Source organism: Heterocephalus glaber, unplaced genomic scaffold, assembly GCF_053883595.1.
Source record: "Heterocephalus glaber isolate CG9 unplaced genomic scaffold, H.glaber_assembly_v1.0 deba00001479, whole genome shotgun sequence".
NCBI lineage: Eukaryota > Metazoa > Chordata > Mammalia > Rodentia > Bathyergidae > Heterocephalus > Heterocephalus glaber.
Window position 1 is genome coordinate 18,659,104 of NW_028258316.1, and position 15,122 is coordinate 18,674,225.

At 45.1% G+C, this 15,122-nt stretch overlaps 1 protein-coding gene across 2 annotated transcripts in view; it reads right to left on the minus strand.

Annotated features, from left to right (window-relative positions):
- The window catches only part of Pappa (pappalysin 1), a 236,695-nt gene that overhangs the window by 62,187 nt on the left and 159,386 nt on the right, over positions 1-15,122 (minus strand). For both annotated transcript variants that reach the window (XM_087183298.1, XM_021262175.2), the window contains 3 exons: positions 6,766-6,879; positions 5,707-5,842; positions 3,374-3,587 (listed from right to left, as the gene is read on the minus strand). In XM_087183298.1, the coding sequence (XP_087039424.1) occupies positions 3,374-3,587; positions 5,707-5,842; positions 6,766-6,879 (464 nt within the window). The remainder of the gene's footprint in view (positions 1-3,373; positions 3,588-5,706; positions 5,843-6,765; positions 6,880-15,122) is intronic.

Consider the following 15,122-nt stretch of genomic DNA (forward strand, 5'->3'; position numbering starts at 1 on the left):
ATGAGGTACTCCACACCTACAGTCCTAGCAGTACACAGTCCCCCACAAACCACAGTCAAAGCCATTCTCGCTGCCACATAAAGAACTTGTTTCCCACCAAAGACGGCCTTCCTCAAGTCAACTTTCTATCAATTGGCATTCCTTCTCTCTGGACGTGTCAGCATATAGAAAAGGTAAAAGAATTTGAGGCAGAGGAAGAATGAGAATGCAAAAAACAAAAGAAGTATGAGGAAGGAAAGAAATAAAGAAGGAAAGAAGAAGAAAAAAAGGAGGATGGGAGAGAGAAAGAGAGGGAAGGAAGGGGGAAGGAAGTTAATCAACTAAATATAGGCCCTTTGAATTTAACAGTGAACAGTTCAGTTTCTGTTTAGATTCACAAGGTTGGATGGAAGGATGCCGTGTGTGTGTGTGTGTGTGTGTGTGCACGTGTGTGTGGAATAAACTCAGTGGGGTGTGCTCAACATCATGACTATAATTTTTTTTTCATTGAAGAATCCTCTTACTTTCCCTACCCCCATCTTTGGCCCCCCTCTCCTCTTTCCCCAATAGGTGTGAAGTTGGGATTTGATGAGAATTACACAACTGGATCTCTCAGTTGAAACCTGAGCCTGCTTTTTTGGACCTCAGAATTTACACCAAGTACTGCACTGGGACTGAAGACCCTTGAATCTAGGTCAGAAAACACTGCCTGCATTGATTTTGCAATAGCAATGGTTCTCCCGTGGCAGCCCACTGGATATCACCCTGCTCTCAGGAGACGAGAAGGAAAATGAGGAGAAGAGGGTGGGTGAGGAAGGGAGGGAGACAGGAGAAGAGAGAGTGGAGAGAGATGAGGAGGGGGAGGAGGGGAGGCAAGAAAGCGAAAGGACAGGGTGGAGAAAGAGAGGAAGAGCTGCAGGAGGGAGAAGAGGAAAGGCTGAAGGTGGGAGGTGGGAAGGGAAAGAGGACACAGCAACCCTCATTACCCGGGAAACAGCTGAGAGAAAGGTGGGATATTCTGACTACAACCAGCTGAAAGTTGTGCTATGAAAGCGATACTATTTCCTTTGGTGATTGTGAGAATGAAGAAAAACATCCCAGAGCTTTGTGCCGTGGTTGCTTATTTTCCTTTTCCTTCCTCTTTGTTTGTTTGTGTTAATGTATTTGCACATTTGCAGAGTCTTGCCTGTTTTGGTAAATGCCTCTGCAGCTTCCCATGAACAGCTACTGTCCTTTCCCCACTGAAGCATCCATGAAGAAGTGCCCCAGCCCTGCAGCCTCAGCCATCCCTCCTCGGCCTGGTCCAAGCTCAGAGACAAGCCAGCCATGGCCCTCCGGGCTGCATCTCCATCCCTTTACTCAGACTTGCACTAAGTATGTGCTCACATATGACCAGTGCTGTAAATTCCTCTCCTCTCCTCCATATGGCTGATGCAATGGGCAGGGCAGACTCTCAGGGGCAGACAAAGCAGAATTTTCCATCTTACAGCCTAGGTGGATGTCCTTGACTCATTGTGTTTCTCTTCGACCTCCCAGAAAATGTATGACAATGAAATAAGATAATGCTGTGATCAGGGGTTCAATATATATTTGTTCCCTCCCCTCTTCTCTCATCCCTCCTCACTCTTAAGAAACAAAGACAATTACAACTGGAAAGAACCACAGAGAACACGCAAACTATCATCATTCGTTTACAGACTGAGAAACTGAGGCCTACAGAGAGGGAAAGATATGGCAACAGCCATATAGAGACTGGGCAGCCCTTTGACCCAGTTGCTCCTTCACTGAAGAACTACACAAACACACTGATCAATTTGAGTCAGAGGTTGGACTCTTCTTCCTGCTAACTCAGGCCACAGGAACTGTCAATTATAAATTCAAAGAAATTAGTGCTGTCTTCAGTCAACTTGTCAATGGTCTGGATGGCCAACTAAGAATGGGAAGGCATTGTAGAAAAAGTCTATAATGGGCCTGGATTTTCCATCAACATTGTTTCCCTGCATTCTGAGAATTAACTTATTTTTATAGAGTCTGGAGAACAGGGGATAAAAAAGCCCTCTTAGAGTGAAATATGACAATGAGTGATATTTAAGGAGCTCTTGCCTTGGAATGATTGCGATAGACTTTGCGCAACAGAAGCTGGAGACAGTGGGTGCAAAACAATGTGGATTTTGCAACCACCTTTTATGTCCTCTGTTGGAGCAGGGGCGTGGGAAAGGCTGAGCTCCCCCCTCCCCTCTCCGTTTTCTTCTCCATGCCCCCAGGTGTGCAGGGAAGGGGGCAATCACCCAGTAGCGGGTCTCATTCTGCAGAGTCCAACACCATGACAACTGCTTTCCCCCCCTTCTGGACCCCATTCAGAAAACTTGAGAGATGCTGGGAAACTCTGGGCCCTGGAATTCTGTATGGTAACACCAGGGTTAGGTGTCTTAGATCATCTCTGAGGCTTCTTCCAGTTCTGACTTGAAGAACTGGACCCAGAAGGACTGTGCGGAGAAGCACCACCACTATCACTGCAAAGTCACTGTAAATATTCTTTATTGATATAGATTACAATGCTCTTGGAAACTGTTAGGCACTGTGCACCAGCATGTATGGTGCAGCAATTAATTCTCACAACCACCCTGTGGGGGAGAAAGCATTATCTGCTTCCTCCAAAATAGAGGACTGAAGCTTAGAAAAGGGAGGTGAGGTGATGTGTCCACGGGCACACAGGGGAGAAGTGGTAATTTGGAATGTCAAATCAAAGTACTGAAGCTCATATTCTCTCCAGGAAACACCACTCCCTTCTACCTCAAAATGAGGTACATTCACAAATGCCAAGTCCAAAGTGCTTTCTGGAGTTATGGTATGCAATTAAAAGACAGGCTCCTGGGCCACAGGGGCATCTCTGGGGGTAATTCTGCAGAAGGCAGGGAGGTTCCACCCACCTCTTAAATGTACAGCGAACTGTGATGGAACAAATGCCCGTGTCACTCTATCCTCCTTGATTTAAGAGGGTTTTGCCTCCTGCTTGTACCACCAATGAAGTTTCATATTCTAGCATTGCAGAGCTGAAAGAGCAAATCCACCTGCCCTCTCTTGGTTCAGATAGAGATGATGAGCCCAGAGAAAGACACTGCCATTTCCAGGTCACTTTCTATTGCCAACTCTGTGCTGAGGCTAGGGGGAGGAGGGTGTTTTTCCACCACGCACCCCATTTCCCTCACTCACCCCAGGAATTCAGAGACTTCTGGGCCTCTCGAGCCCAGACCCTGAGCTTGCCAAAGGTCAGAGAACGGAGAAGGGAGAACCATGCAGATTTTTACAGGTGCACAAGCAGCTACTTGAACTCAGAATCTCAGGGTTTCCGAGTGGCTAAATGGCACAGGGCGAGAGGCCCAGGATACCTTACCTCTGCTCAGCGGGGCTGTAGGTCTCTCCTCTCTGGCAGCTGCTCAGGGTGACAGGGTCAAAGTTGTCGAAGGAGCGGAGGGCCACCCCCGAGATGGCAACCAGGGGCGAACTGAAACTCACACGTACCGCCTGGCTGTGGTAGAAGGGCTGGCTGAGGTCATGGACCACAGGGATAATCAGGGGATTGTTCCTGCAGCTCAGGACATGGAGGCCTGTCAGGGGAGACAGAGGGCCGAGGGGCCAGGCTCATTACTCAAGGCCAGTCACGCCCTCCCCAATGGGCCCTTCCTGAAGCCCCCAGACCCTTTCATGTCACTGCACAAAAGCACCATTGGGCGACCAGTGGGGATTTTGAGTTTGATTGAAAGTTTCTTTGTCTGCTATTTTTTCTTGGTTCCAAATCTTTCCAATCCTCCTGCCTCCCTGCCCCCTAAGCTTTCCCTTCACCTAGTGCCCACAGCCCCTCTCCCTCTCCCCAATGGCCACCCCTTAGGCAAGCATCCCAGGCCCTCAGCTCCCTCCCACATCGCCATAGGGCTTGATGATCTGAGCTGCTAGTTTGTAGGTTGCCTGTCTAAATGGTCATAAAAGTGATGGAAATAATTCACAGCAGCAGGCCCCTTCCAGGGTAAAAAAAAAAACAACAACAACTTGTTACAGGCAATCTGCAAAGTTGGAGCAGGTCTAAGGGGTGAGAACTTGCACGCCCCCTGTGCAGAGCAGCAGATAGACACAGGAGCTCCAGCAGTCCACAGCACAGAGTGAGCACTGAGGCCCAGCCGGCCTCACTGAAGAGTTCTCAATTCTTGCTTGGAAGAGGCATCAAGTCCCTAGGTCTGGGGAATGATGACAGAGGGTCAGGAAAAAATACGGAAAGGAGGAGACAAGAGGGAATGAGAAGGTTGGCTAGAATTGGCAAAACAGAACTTCTCTTTGGTCGGTTTGGGTGCAAATGTGGGTTTAGCATCTTCCTGTTGACCAAAATTCTGGAAAGCTCGCTACAATTCCAATTCTACATCTTAAAAAAATTGCATAAGCCTGATAAGAGTCCTGGCAGCCTTACTATAGGAGGAGAGCTCTCCCTTGTAGAAGCAGGAAGCCACAAGCCCAGCAGGTGTCTTTCTCTGTTCCTGGGAATGCTGGAAAGCTGAGACAGGAGAACGTGGTGGGGAAGGACAGGAAAGGCAGACGCCTCAGACACCAGTGGCAGGATCCAGGGAGCTACTGTGGAGCTCACTTTCCCCCGCTCTCCTGAGAAACCTCTCCTCAGAGCCCTTTGCAATGCCAGGACAACTATGAAAATATTTATTTGTCACTTAAGGAAATTTCCCAGGAATCCAGATAACTCCAGAGGGGCTTTCTTTCTCTTCCTTATTAATATGTTCCCCTTTGCCTTTAAAACTGACAAAATAAATAAACATGAAGACAAAACAAAACAAAAATCCTCTCTGCTCCCCCTGGCTTCAATCTGACCCCAATGTGACCCCGAGTCTGCTTGCTTCTTATGGGTTTTTGAAACAAGCTCTCTGGGGAATGGTGTGGGCCCAGCTTTGAAGTCCAGGCTCTAGGGCTGGCCTGGAATTCCAAACGCTCAGAAGGGTTACCCAGAGCTCTCCAGGGAGACTAGAAAAGAGAGGGGTTAATGGGATGTCTCAGTGCTAACAGGGAGATCTTAGTGCCAGGATTCGTGCCAGGCATAGTCACGGTGGTGTCAAGGAGCATCGAGCTCTGATCCCAAGATAGGCATCGCTGTTCTTGTTGAGCACATGAAGACAGCAAGGCACTGAGAGGTTGAGAAAACTGTGCAGCCCATCAAGGTGAGTGAATGGCAGGTATGCAATTCAAACTTTGGCAGTCAGCTCTGGAGCTGGACCATTCCTCGTATCATGACACTCATGGAGAGACAAGGGGTGGTATAAGTGACATCTCTGTCCCTTGCTCTCTCTTGGCTCTGCAACCAAGGCAGTGGCTCAGCAGATAAGACTTGGTTCTTTACTTGCCTCTCCATTCCCGAGCCCAACGGAAAACTTTATTGTCCTCTTCCCACAAAGATCTTCTCTGGAAGCTGTGCTGGGCATATAGTCACACAGGGGCTTTTCACAGACACCTCTGGCTAGAGGGTTATGATTCCGAAACCTGGCTACTTAGGTTCTATCTGGATACACAGCCACAACTTTAAGGAAAAAACCAGAACAGAATGCCAAAAGGGAAAGAAATAAGAAAGACAAGAGGGGAAGGAAGAGGCCATGCTAAGCTGATGCCCACAACCACTCATTGTGCAAGCATGGAAGTAGCCACCACAAACAAGCCAAGCCGAGAGAACATGCTTGCCTAGGTCGTGACTCCGATCTTTGGTGTCAAGCAGCTGCACGCTGATGGTCTCTTGCTTTTGGTCCCCATAATATGTCCCATCAGTCACCAGGTGGACAAGGACAGCTGCGGCAACCATTGGCTGAGAGAAATATGCCTGAAATGGAGAAGGCATGGAGAGTCACGCAGGTATCCGATCACATGGTAGGCAAGCAGCTAGGCTGTGGCAGATTCAAGGAGAATCTACCCCCATTTCTGGAACTAGGCTACACATTAGGGGCTGCAGATTGGATGGAAAATGGATGAAGTCTCATAGTGAGGAGTGCAGACCTGGAAGTTAGAAATGCTGTTCCAGTCTTATCTCGGCTTCTACCTGGCTGCATGACCTTGCAAGGATGGTCGGGTTGCTCTGGGCCTAACTTCCCTCATTTCTAATAGTGGATTAAAGGAAAAAAGCTACCTTGCAGTGTTATGGTGAGATTCTGGTAAGACAATGGGAATAGAATGCTGAGCATAGGGCCTGGTGCACATTCAAACCACATAAAAACTGCATGGAATTTATTACCCATCACTTTTCCACACTGACCTCTGCACTAGGAACTGAAAACGTGAAGCTAAATAAGACATGGCTCTTGCACCTCTGGAAACTATGGGATTTAAAGTAGGTCGGTGACACATAAATCAAAATCAACACAAGCTACAAAGATTTCACACTCAGCTTTGGAATATCATGTGACAGGTGCCATCCAGCAGGTGGCCAAACGTGTGCAAAGCTGGAAGGAAGAAAATAGTTACTTCTCTCTGTGGAGATCAGTAAAGACTTCATGGAGGAAAAGATAATTTTTACGAAACTCAAAATAACAATAAAAGCTTCAGGCAGGTAAAAACTAGCCACATTATTCGCCAGGACAGGAGCAGTTAAGGAGTTCTATTTCAAGAAGCACTTCACTGCTGTTTTATTCCCTGTCCTTACAACTAAGGGGCTTAGCACATGGATGAACCATCATGAGGCAAAATCATCATGGCAGTCAGTGCTTCCTGGGGCCCAGTGCTGAAGATGCCACCAAGACTTGGGCTCACCTGGAGCCAGAAAGTTGTCTGAGCCAGCTGGGAGTATGGATAGCTGATGGTGCAAGGGTACCAGGCGTGCTGAGAGATGCCTTCATTGAGATCGATCACCTTGGTTCGACATACCTGGAAAAAGATACAGGAAAAAAAATAATGTTTTGAGGGTCCTGAAATCCAATTAATTTTAGCAAGCCTTTACTATCCATCTGTTTTGTTCTTAGTACCATAAGGGAAAGCAGGGATAACTAGATAAAGATCTGCTCCAGGAGCTCACATTCTAACACAGAAGTGATAGTCAGAGCTATTAAGGAAAGAATCAATGAGATATACTGGTGGTAGAAGTGACAGAGACATTCGGATTGGGGCAAATCCTGGAAGAGTTAGCTTTGAATTGGGCCTCAAAGGCACTGCAGACCAATGAAGCGAGGCAAAGGCTCAGAGGAGGGCAAAACCCCAAAATGTTTAGTTGTGATAAACTGACTGGTGTCAATAGAGCTTGGAGATTATCAGGTGGCGGGAAAGAATATTGAGGGATTCAATCTCGTGATCTCATGTCTTGAATGCCAAGCAGACTATTTTAGAACAAATACGTGAATTGTACTAAGAGCTGTATTAATGACAAAGAGTATGACAGACAGTATGATCATTTGCCTCCCTACTACTAAAGAAAATTAATTCTACACACACACACACACACACGCTCAATGACAGATAATAGAAACAGGAAGCATTTACAGATAAGTAGAAATTTTCAAATTTAAAATTGTATTTAAATATCACTTCATTTATTGATTTCTTCATTCATCCAAATGATATTGATTGGATTACTGCTATTTGTTAAGCACTCTCAGACAAAATAGTGGGTGACAGAGGGTGGAGGGTTTAGAGCAAGCATTGTGTGCTCATATTAAACAAGAAATCACATAGACATGCACAGCTGTAAACTAAGAAAAGCATTATGTCAGACAAGGATAGGACAACTGAGTTGTTGTTAAGATTGGTCACACATTTGGTAGAAGCATTTCCAAATTACTGCTTTCTTTCTAATCTTTAATGCGGATCCACTCTCAAAACCTACCTGTGAACTTGGAGCCTGTCATTTCACATCTCCAGGTCACAATCTATTCATCAAAAGAGTAAGGTGGACCTAGAGAGTTCTAGGATCTCACAGACTGTGAAAATACTCATTGAGAAATCTGTTTTCAAAGACACAGCTAAACAAACACACAAACTTACAAAATGAACAAACAAAAACATGAAAAAGAAGTAAAAAAGAAAAATTATTTACAAGGATCAAGACTGTTCATTCTTGAATATATATCTCTCTATATATTGACTGGAAGTAATCTATATGTTCATTTGTTGGGAAAGCGGTGAATAAAATATGAAATATTCACATGATAGAATTAAATAGGGCACACTAATAGTAAGGAGACTTAAGTAGATTCATATGCAGAAATGATACTAAAATATTGGCAAAGAGATATATAAAGTGAGATATTCAACTGGTATAGTTACATAGGGTAAAAGAATATCAAGATCACTTAATTAGATTTATATAAAAGAATGATACTAAAGTATTGAACCCTGGGTTCAGAAGGAGCCTCAGCCAGTCAAGATGTCTACTGTTTATTCAAAGACATCAACATGGAGAGAAAGGAAAGATTCAGAATTGAGTGACAAAAAGAAAAAAAAAAGTGTAAGTGGAAAAGTTCACTGTAATGTCATTTATAAAAATTACACAAGGGCTGGGGATTTAGCTCAGTGGTTTCGCTGCCTGCTGCGCAAGGACCCAAGTTTGATCCCCAGTACCAAAAAAAAAAAAAATTACACAAAGGGAAACTATATACTGCTATGAATGCCACAGAAAAGTACACATCAGCTTCAGGGTGGCAATTGCCTCTGCATATCAAGGAAGGAGAATGGTACTAGATGTTGGGAAGATCTAGTTGTGATTTAACTTTATCTGCAGTGTGCTATTTCTCTTACAAAAAGAGCTAGACACAAATATGATGATATCTGCATTGCTGGTCAAGTGCAAGCAATGAATAGACTTATTACATAATACATATACCTGGTAAATGTGGATGCTTCAGTTTACATTACTCTATATAATTTTATGAATTAAAAAGTCCCTCCAGGTCAAGCCTGATAATGGGTACCTGTGGTCACAGGTATTGGAAGACTGAGGCAGGAGAACCACCTTAGCCTGAGTTTGAAGGCAGCTTGGGCAACATAGTAGTAAGACCTGTCTCTTAAAGCAAACAATCAACCAAACCCCAAGTCTAAACTATTGGCTTATAAAGCCATTAGACACAGGTATAAAATCATCAGCTCCCCTAACAATGTTTTCCTATATAGTAGGCTGAAATGAACTGGACTAGGACTGAATCTTCTGTAACAGCCATACTTTTTTGCTCTTGGAATCACTAGCATGCTGGGTATCCAGTCTGTATATTTCCTCTGCTGCACCCCTTCTTGGTTGGATTCTGGTTTCTAGGAGCTCTTGGAAGACACCAAGTGACAACTGTCTTCACAACTGTGTGGCACTAATTAATTCCAACTAAAACATATTGCTTCATCATGACCTACAATTGCAAGCAGCAGTGCTTCCATTTATGAATAAACTGTTTTTGGAGTAATTTTATATTTATAGCAAAGTTGCAAAGAAATACAGAAAGCTCCATAATATCCTTCACCCAGTTTCCCTTCATCTGCACATCTTCAGCAAATCATTTTCTGATACCTCCAAGAGAGAAAGGTAAATTGCTTAGCCAATTGTGGAACATCACCAAACGTTCCTAGGAAGTTCCTGGGAAGTAGTGAGCTGTCTGTGGATTGAGGACATGTGGTTCTGGTTCATGCTTGCTCAAACTTTGAGGCATAATATGGGCAAGTTGGATCTCAGTTCATCGTGCATGTTTGAATGTTGGATTAGTCAGAGCTTGTCAAGGTATCTCTATGGATCACAGGGTCCATGGAGATGTTGGCTGAGAGTCATGATGCGAGGCAGTTTCTGTAGTTTCTACTCTACAGTTACAACCAGGACATCTCCACTCCTCCATTCTATGTGTTGAGCTTCCTTATAATATTTCATTTCCAAAAAGAGCTTCTTTGCTCCCTTTTAAATCAAAAGTATCAAAACTCATTATATGCCAAAATTCCCCTCACCCTGGCTGTAGGAGCCAGTGGATCCTAGGGATACAATATTAGTTCCCAGAATATTGGAGACAACTTACTAAGGGGCATTAAAGACGCCAAGAGTCAGCTCTCCCATTGTCTAGGAACTGGGCGCAGATTCAGTTCAAATCTCTAGAAGCCTCATACCGAGAAGGCTAAGGATAAAAACATAGCCACTTTAATGGGTTGGAAGACGTTTTCAAGTTTATTTATTTTTCTAAAAAACAACTGGGACTGGGCTTTGGCAGAGCTGCCAGTGGATTCTGTTACACTTTACAACAGTGCTAGACTTTGCATAAACTATCTATGGCATTTGAAATCCAGGCCAGCAATTCGACATGTATCATTTTGGAATGCTTTCCTTTCGTGTTCTTAGCTGCTGGTCTCCCAGCAGACTGTGGCTGAGCACATCTCTGAGCACAGGCTGGGGGTCTTATCTCTGCAATGAAGGCATTCATGGTCAGAGAATTCGCCAACATGAACAAAACCTTCTTATTGCTTAAATACGATTTCCTCTTATCTGGTCAGCTCTATCAGCACGAGACAGGGCTATAGAGGAACATGTTGCTGTTATTTTATTCTTCTGTTTTTCTATTTGGTTGTGTGTTTGTTTCAGGCTGGCTGCAATCCTGACCACAGACAGTCAAAGCAGATCAGAGAGGAATGAACAAACCCAGCTGAACCTTTGCCCAAAGCCCCAGTTGATCTTAAAGTCATCTATGTTCCTGGGGAAGTAGAGGAAGACTGGGTTGGCAGGGAGCAAATGCTCACTAGCCTTCTGCTAATACAGGCAGGGCATAAGTATGCTCATTCCACAGCCATTTATTGTGGGGCTATGACATGCCAGGCTCCAGAGTCCTCGGAAAATAAGAGCCTCAGAAGCCACAGGTTAACTATTGAGGATACAGGTGTGATCCCATGGTGATGGATTCTATGCAGATGCTCTCTTTTTATCCACCCATTTTGCACCTTCCAAAGAAGAAAATCAAGCTATGTAAAGCGTTATTGAGCAATAAAGGCTCTACTAAACATTTTGTGGGGAAGTGCTCAGGAGAATCACATGGCACATCCCGATGGACTCTTATGTTCTCCTTCTCATCACCCCGAGCTCCGTTTTTCTTCTTTCATCCTCTCTACTCCTCTGGTGTCTCCAGTGTCACTGGTCCCAGGCACCCTCCAATCTCTCCCCACTTCCTCTCCATTCCAATCTTCACATCTCTCAAATCTCAGGTAAAGCTATTCTGTCTCCCTTCTGTTCTCACCCTTCCCTTAGCATTTGTAAGAGTCAAAGGACAAGTTAGTGCTTCTCCCCTTGACTTTGAAGACGGACTCATTTCTTTAGTGGAATCCCTTAGACTCTCTAACATCTTAAGAGATATCTGTGTTTATTTCAAGTAAATTCATGGGAAACGGGAGACCTGGATTAGTGTAGTTGTGTCACTTAATAAATGGGTACTTCTCTGACCCTCAGTTTCTCCACATGTGAAATGTAATGGTTTACTGAATGATGACCAAGGGCCCCAGGAATTTAAAGACATCCACAATAATAGTATACAACCAAGGTCTCAGAGTCACAATATTACTGCATCCTCACAATTACCCTGTAAGGTTCAAGTTCCCTACTTCTGATGAGGAGATGAGGGACTTTCATCTCTGAGGTCACTTTCTCTGATTCCAAACACTGTGTCTCAATCACAAAGCAATATGGTTGAGGACTGGGCTTTGTTGAAACCTTGGCTTCCTCTGATGGAGAAGAAATCACTGGCTGTCACTCTCTTTACTTCCATTCTCCTCACATTTACTCCCTGCTCTGCAATGAAAAAAAAAAATCCCATTGCCTTGCTACTCATCAACCTCAACTGCGCATGTCCACAACATGGCAAGTTTCTTAGACATAACTCACAAAGGCTTCTGGGAGCTCCCTCCACAGCTGCTCGCCATCCCCTTCCACCAGGCAGGCGTTACATGTGCAGCATGGTGTCTCCTTCTCTCTGTTCATCCGTGATCTTGTGCCCAGACACATACTCTCTTGCCCCAGCACTGTGAAATACTACACACACTTCAAAGCCAGGCTCAAATATCACCGTTTCTCTGAAAGCATTTATTCAACCCCAGCCACAATTAACTATATAGACTTATGTGACTATATAGCTCCTTATATATACCACAGTTACAGCACTTGTCAAGTTAGGTTACACTTGTTTAGAGGCCAGTTTTATCCCTTAAAGTCTGAAGACTTCCCAGGTCAGTTTTATTATCCTCAAATAAATCCCAGCAGAATTCTCTGCATGTGGGAAATAATACATGTTCAGTGGAAAACTCAGCAGCAACATTTATTCAGTTCCTATTTTGTGCTGAACACCATTTTTTAAAAAAACATCTCTCTATACACCAAATCACATAATTCTGCAACAACTCTGTTATTGGTAAATACTGTTATTATACTCATTTTACAGATAAGGAAGTTGAAGCCCAGTAAGTTGCCGAAATTCATGTCATTGGTTTGTGGTAGGGCCAGGATTCAAATCCAGACAGAAACTTACTCACACTCATAACAAAAGATGTTAACTTGAAAGGAGCTTTGCCCACATACCCTTCAGGGGTGTTATGGGGCCCCCATAAGAGAATGCATACATTTGTACCAGATGAATGTTAAATGCTAGGCACATAGAGGCTGGATCCAAAATTTCTCCTCCCTGCCACCTCCCGGGCTCCTGAAATGGAAGCTGCAGAGCAGAGCAGGCCTTTGTAAGTCTTTGCTGGGAGAGAGCAGGATGATGGAAAGAGCTCTGGAGAGCAAGGTAGGAGGTGTGTCTTCTGGACCTGGTGTGGTTGCTCACTTCTCTGACCCTCACCCTTCTCACTGACAGAAAGAACGAAATGAGTTTCTCTCCAAAGGGCTTTTCAGTTCTGACATTCTGCCAGTTTTTGATTCGCAGCCTCTTTCAAGTGAATGCCACAGAAGAGGATGCTGACTCTGAAGTGAGGGGTAGCACAGCAAGCAAAAAAACAAAGCCACTCTGCCTAGCAGGTGAGCATCCTGTCGACCTCTGAGTCCCACCAGTCCCACGCCTCTGATACTTGGAAGCTGAAGGCTAATTTCCCAGTCACTTTATCTGGCGAAGACAACCAGAAAGGTTACATCAAATTTTATTGTAGTCATCCCAGAAATGTGTCCTCTTCTTTTATTTTGTGTGCCTGAGATTGTGTGCTGCCAAAGAGGTGAGGATGTTCCTCCCCTGGAGCTTCGAGATTATCGGATGTTGAAGCTGGGCAGGTCCTCCAAAATCCTGATTCCAGCCTTCACATTTGATAGGTGGGGGAAACAGAGCTCAGCGTAGAGGTGAGAGACTGGCTTGGAGAGACACAGCCACCTCTATGGCTCCATCATGGGCCAGGTTGGCTGGTGGTGCCTGGGTGTCCGGATTATAGAAGCAGAGGGCTCTGTGGGAACTCCCGGCCACTCCAGGCACTGCCAGCCACTACATCCAGCGCCGCCTCCAAATCCCTCTCCTTTGCAGAAGACTGCTTTCAATTAGGGTAGTTAACGATGTCTTGCTTTCAAAGGGTTTTTAAAATCCAGTTTATCTTCCACCCACACACGATGTACACAAAAGCGGGAGATGGAGAGAGAAGAGGGGGTGTGGGGCTTCTGGTATTTTCCCACATAGGGGCATGCCATGAGGTTTCTATTGAATTTCAACTTTACAGATGCGCATGCTCTTTTGTCAATCAGGGAAGGGAGGAAGGGCTCCCCAAGCTTCTAGCCTATCCTCTCCAATTTCCCCTTTCTTCACTGAGGGACTTGCAATGGGCCTCAAAGAAAAAGAAGAAAAGTTGCACAAGCAGGAAAGTGGGGGCACACGGTGACAATAACACATCATGCAAACTGCATAGTGGGAATGTACACACAAGGCCAGGCAGTGTTTCCCAATATTTCTCCTTAGGCCACATCTTAACGTCAGCCTTGCAGTTCAGTGCTGAGTTAATTCCCTGAGCATTGCAAGATTGCTAGTGGGGGAGAAGAACTTGGTTACTTGATGTATAACCATCAAGAATAAACCATCAAGATCTCAGGACCCTCAAGACTGCAGGCAGGAGGGGAAGTCAGCTAGGAGGTAGTCAGGTAGCCCATTAAGCCATGGCTGTAAGGGACTGGGACACTGGGACACAGAGTGGCCTCAGTGAAATAAACCCAGCTTTGCTCCCTCCTCTTGTGCTCCTGAAGCAGATGACAAGCACCAACGCTTAGAGTCGGCCTACCAGTACCAGTGCCGCCTGCTGTAATTTCATTTCACCTTCATCGTAAGTCTGAGTAATAAGCATTTTTGTCCCCATTCAAGAAAAAAGGACTGTGAGGTTTGGTAAGGCATTGGTCAGTCGAGGTGGTCTGACTCAAAGCTTGCTGTCTTCCCACCCTATGACTTGCCCTCTGAACATGCTTGGTTCAAACTTTTTCATAAGACATTCACATTGTGGTTTCTTGTCTGTCCCTGCAATAAGCATCAAGGGCAGTGGCTGTGGCTGATTTATCTCTCTTTTTTAAATCACAGTCCAGTGCAGGTCAGTGGACTGAATGCAGGCACTGTGAAACTGATGTGGTTTTCCCAAAGCTGTATATGCCAATGCACTGACCCCTAGGAGCCCAGATCTCCATGGGCCTGTATCGGTGTGCTGAGATGATGATAATAACCACATGGAGCCAGGAAGGCTCGAGGAAGCCCAGGATTCATCCCTGATCATCGGAAAGCTCTGCTCCCAGACAATCCACCACCCCAGGCCCACATGTGGTTGGTGTGCAATAAATCTGACAATGACAATGAAAACTGGTATTCATAATGATTTCTATAATGAATACAATGTACCACAGAGCGTATTTGAATCCATTATTTCATTATGTCCTTAAAACTAGCCTGTGAGAAAGGTATTACTATTAACCCTATCCCCAGATTAAAAAAAAAACAACTGGCAGGTAGGAATCGCAATGGCCCTTGAGCCTACTGGCTCAGGCAAGGCAAAGCTGTGGCACCAGCATGACCATTCCCCTGTCCCTTTGCTAAGACAGACATCAATAATCAACACTGCATGTTTCCCCCTTAGTGTCAGACGCTGACTCCTCAGTAAAACACTGTGGGGAGCCTCTCACAATTGGCCAATCTGGCCTGAGCCATGAGTGCTATCTGCAATGC